The following is a 5,127-nucleotide window of genomic DNA, read 5'->3' as shown; positions in this document are numbered from 1 at the left end:
ATCTTATCTTTTATCTCACTGGGAAAGGGCAGTAGCATCAGCTCTCAGATCAGAGATGGGACTGGAAGGCAGGGTCCCAAGGCTTTAGAATCTGAGAAATGAAATTAGGCACAGCTAAAGTCTGACCTCCAGGGAGAATCCTATATGCTCTAAAAAAATCTGTTTGAAACTGTGTTAAGAACATTGCCCTGTATTGAAGAAAGAATTGCCATAGGCGTAGGGCATTAAGGACACTTTTTCCTTTTTGAACTTGGAGACTGCACAAAGAAAAAAATCCTGATGTGTAGAGGTCAGAAATGTTCAATAAAAATCATTATAAGTGTGATGGGATAAGGAACACGTGAAACAGGATCCTGGAGGAATATGGGAAAATTCTTTGCAGTTTTCTGGCTCTTCTTCTGACTTGAAAGTAAGAACTTTATTTTTAAGGAGCACTGTGAAAAGAATTCCAAATTACTTAGCTATTTTATTTTTACTTGTTCTCTATTAAAATAATTTTAATTTTGAATTTTAAAAATATTTGTTAAAAATCTTTCATCAGTCTTCTATGAATGATATTCTTATATTTTTTAAAGTTTTTATTCAAATTCCAGTTATTTAACAGTGTAGTACTAGTATCAGGTGTACAATTGCGTGATTCATCACTTATATACAAAACCCAGTGCTCATTGCAAGTTCTCTCCTTAATACCCATCATCCATATACCTGATCCCCTCCCCACCTCTCCTCTTACAACCATCAGCTTGTTATCTGTAATTAAGAATTCTTTCTCTCTTGATCTTTCTTTCTCTTTTCTCCTTTGCTCATTTATTTTGTTTCTTATTTTCCACATATGAATAAAGTTTTTGTCTTTCTTTGACTGGTTTATTTCACTTAACAATATACTCTCTAGATCAATCCATATTGTTGCAAATGTTAAAATTTAATTATTTTTTAAGCCTGAATAATATTCATTATGTATTATATGTTTACTATATGTGTATATTATCCTCCACTTTTAATTAAAAATAAAATATGTCTAACATCTTTTTCCCTTATTGGGTGATCTATTCTCTCTCATTTACTCAATTTTATGTGATTAGTTACCTTTCAAAACAAAACATGAAATCAAAATATTAAAAAAAATCTTATTTTTATAAGTGATCTTGAAAGAGAGCTTAAAGTCCATGGGAGTGATAGAAATATTTGTGTTGCCTATTAGATATTTTAAAATATTTGAAATTTATATGCACATATTTTTACATTGAAATATGACTTTATGTTACCATTAATACAGTAATTATTTGGAAATAGGTATCTTCCTACAACTGTTTACTGTAAGATGAAAAATTATCATTTTTGTTTTATAAATTTAACCTAATCAATGGAAAAGTAATATTAAACTATAGGAAAATTTTTAATTGTGGAAAATATAATACTTGTGTCTGATTGTGAAACCAGTAGGGGTGGCTTTCAGATGTTAAAGTAAATACCGACTTTACTAATAAAAAATTATGTTCACATTGTGAGACATGAAACAACACTGGTCAAATTATGTGTATATGCCTACTTTGTACTTCTTGGAATTACAGGTTAATAAGAGATCAACAAAATGGACCTTGGCTAAAGTTGAAAAACCATAACATTGAAAGTTTCAGAAACTACTTAAAGAATCAATACAAGGTCTGAGCCTACTTTTCCAGGTGGAAAGAAGAAACATCAAAGTAGGAACAAAGGAACTTCAGTTTGGCTCACTGTCACATGGAGAATGTGCTCTTTTTCCAGTTGCACACTATGTAGACCTTGGATTACTCAGATAATTAAGGCACTGAAATTAAAATGATTGAGGGGCTAACCATAAGTAGAGGAATCTAACTAGAATAATGATTATCAATTCCCACAACCTTTAGCTTTTGAGAGAAACTCCTTGTCATTGTGTGTAAATTGGATGATTGGGAAAATGAATGTTAATTCAACAGAGATGGGCTCAGGGACAGGAACTTTTCAAAAGTCTGACTCAAAACAGAGAAAGGGTGATGAGAAAGATTCTAAGGATGGAGAAAATGTCCTTACAATTTCTATAGTTATTACTCAATTAGAGCTTTGTGTATCAAAAGTGTGGTTCATTTATAAAGGTTATGGAAAATTATTTTTTTAATTATTTTTTTTTCTTAGAGCGTTCACTGAGAAATCCACAAATATTGGGAGAGGTTGAAAGAGGCTGCATGGAGAACTAAATAAATTGTCACTGAAGTTATGCTAAAGTAAAATCAAAGAGAGTCTCTAAAGACTAAGATGATCTGAGGGAGAAAAATATGACCATGTATCTCCCCCATGGGGTTTGTGAGTGATCATGGATTATAACTCCGGTGTGACTTTAAGATGGGAGGACACTCAGTTTTTCTCATTAGATATAATTGACATCTTTAATATTTGTTGGTTCTCGTTAATAATTAAGTATTTACTAGTGTTTCATGATAAATATCTGGCTTACAGTCTTAAATCTTGTTATTTTAATGAAAAAATGGTATGATACATTTGTAAACCAATTGGTTAAAATTACCACAGTAGTTTTCTAATTGTTTTCTGTTTTAGTGAATATCTGTGAAAAAATAATAGAAAATATTATTGAGGACATTTTTACCAAAACATATTTTTTTAACAAAAATATGGGATAAATCTTAATGTCCTTCAATGAGAAGTGGATAATATATTAGAATATCAAATAATATTAATGGTTATTTTCTGGGAGCCGATCCATCCAGCCTTCCTGATGGCACAGCCCAGGTGGTTGATGGAAGGGCAAGACACAGCGACCCTCTGAATGGGAAGCTACTGGTATCCCTCCTGTTACTCATCATGGCCATCCCCATGATCCAATTGGCACCAATGATTCAAAATAAACCCATGGGGACAAACTCGGGGATATTTCCTGGGGATGGCCCCCAGGAAAAACTCCCTCTGGGAAAAACCATGAGAGTCTGAAGATGGATAATGAAGCTTTATATCCAGCAGGTGCCACCCCACCTCCTGCTCGCTCTCTGCCCAAAGGCAGGATAGCCCCATATATTCCCCCTGCCAATGAGGGAGGCAAATGGATTCGAAATTCCTGCTCTGGTAATAAGGGAATGTACTTGTGGATACAGGTTCCGATTCCTGTGTCCACCTGGCCCCCAGAAAGCATTCCAGATGATAACTGGACTTGGTGGGTCAAAGTACAAAATGGTTCTTTGGTTCCAAAACACACATTGTCTCCCTGGGAAATCTTAAAGCAAGGGTTCCCATGGTGCCCTACCCCAGATCAAAAGGAGTACTTCTGTTCTTTGTATTGTAAATGATTCAAGGGAACAATCAGAAAAACATGCCCCTGTAAACGTTCCACTTGAGATGCTAAGAACTAGATAACCCTTCATAGAAATAACAAAATAGAGCTTTATAGGCTATAAGTAGACATTGTTATAATCAAGGTAACATGAGAAAAAGAGAAATTAAATCTAAAAGCAAAAGAGCATGAGGAGAAATCTCAAGGAAATAACCAAGATGTGCCCTAATGGTTGAATGCACAAGGGAATATTCTAAGCATTAGGTAATGCCAAAAAACATTGATGACGCATGCTAAGGAAATTTTCGTTAAGGAAATTGCTAACATATATATTGCCAGACTCATAACAATAAAGCGGCCAGTCTAACATACTGCTGTTGTCTGTGTCCATTTGTACCCTTGCCGACGTCTTTCATCCTTTGGGAAACCCTGGACCTGCTGGGGCTGGACCCCGGCAATTATTTAAACAGATTGCATAACAAACAAAATTTATCTGTGACTTCTAACTCACATCAAAATTTGCATCAGGTAGGATAATACTTATGCAAACAAATATGCATTCTATTACGATTGGAATTATGGAGCCAATTCTACAATTCCCACTGGAAATACATTTAGTAAAAATAATTCGAAATGTTCACTTAGGGAGCAAAATGGAGTTCATCTTCCACAATGAATCTGAGTCCAGTTCTATTGGACTGTTATGCTAATAGTTGTTTCATTCCCAAGTCAACTATAAATATGAATATTTTGGTATTTAAAAATTTCCATCTATCTCATGATGCTAAAGTATACATACTTCAAAAATAAAGAAGTAAATAATATTTTGTTACACTGATGTATATTTTCTTTATTCAATAGGTGGCAAATAATTTTAAAATATGATGAATCAAACACTACTAATGGAATTCTCGCTCATGGGATTTACTGAGAGCCAGATGCTATTGAGGCTACATACTGTGGTATTCTCACTGATCTACCTAGTGGCCATGATGGAGAATTTAATTATCATCCTCCTCACAGTTCTTGATCAACGCCTCCACAGTCCAATGTACTTTTTCCTAAGGCATTTGTCTTTTGTAGATCTGTGCCTCATTTCTGCCACACTACCCAAATCCATCCTCAATTCCATCACCTTCAGTGACTTCATCTCTTTTCTGGGATGTGTGTTACAGCTCTTCTGTGTGGTACTACTGTCTGGGTCAGAGATTGGCATACTCACTGCAATGTCCTATGACCGCTATATTGCCATCTGTCATCCTCTGCATTATGAGGGTGTTATGAGCAAAGGGGTCTGTGTCCAGCTAATGACTATTTCCTGGCTCAATGGACGGGTTTTGGGAATCTTGTACTCATCTGGGACATTCTCCTTAAACTTTTGTGGGTCAACTAAGATCCATCAGTTCTTCTGTGATGTCCCTGCTCTACTAAAACTCAGTTGTTCTAAGGAATATGCAACTATTAATGTCTGTGTGGCCATTGGGGTCTGTTATGCATTTTCATGTTTAGTTTGCATTGTGATCTCTTATGTATATATTTTTACCACCGTGTTAAAGATCCCAACCAGACAGAAGCGGTCCAGAGCCTTTTCCACCTGCCTGCCTCACCTCATTGTGGTGAGTGCATTCCTTCTAACAGGTGCTATTGCTTATTTAAAGCCAGTTTCTGATGAGCCTTCTCTTCTGGACTTGTTTGTGTCTGTGTTCTATTCTGTGGTACCTCCAACCTTGAACCCTGTTATTTACTGTCTGAGAAGCAAAGATATTAAATCAGCCCTAGGGAAAATCCTAAGTAAAGTTGAAAGGAGTGGAATAATGGAAAGATGA

The 5,127-nt window shown here is 35.4% G+C and overlaps 1 protein-coding gene across 1 annotated transcript; it reads left to right on the top strand.

The window, feature by feature from the left end:
- Positions 1-4,182: 4,182 nt before the first annotated feature.
- LOC122470629 (olfactory receptor 14K1) lies at positions 4,183-5,127 on the top strand. Its single transcript, XM_043558481.1, has one exon. The coding sequence runs from the start codon at positions 4,183-4,185 to the stop codon at positions 5,125-5,127; it is 945 nt and encodes a 314-aa protein (XP_043414416.1).

The sequence above is a fragment of the Prionailurus bengalensis genome, chromosome A1 (genome assembly GCF_016509475.1).
Source record: "Prionailurus bengalensis isolate Pbe53 chromosome A1, Fcat_Pben_1.1_paternal_pri, whole genome shotgun sequence".
Taxonomy (NCBI): Eukaryota; Metazoa; Chordata; class Mammalia; order Carnivora; family Felidae; genus Prionailurus; species Prionailurus bengalensis.
Note: the sequence above shows the minus strand (reverse complement) of the source record. Positions and strands in the feature narration are given on the sequence as shown.

Bases quoted from the DNA above. Each gene is read 5' to 3' on its own strand.
- LOC122470629 (XM_043558481.1), top strand. From the start codon at position 4,183: ATGATGAATCAAACACTACTAATGGAATTCTCGCTCATGGGATTTACT.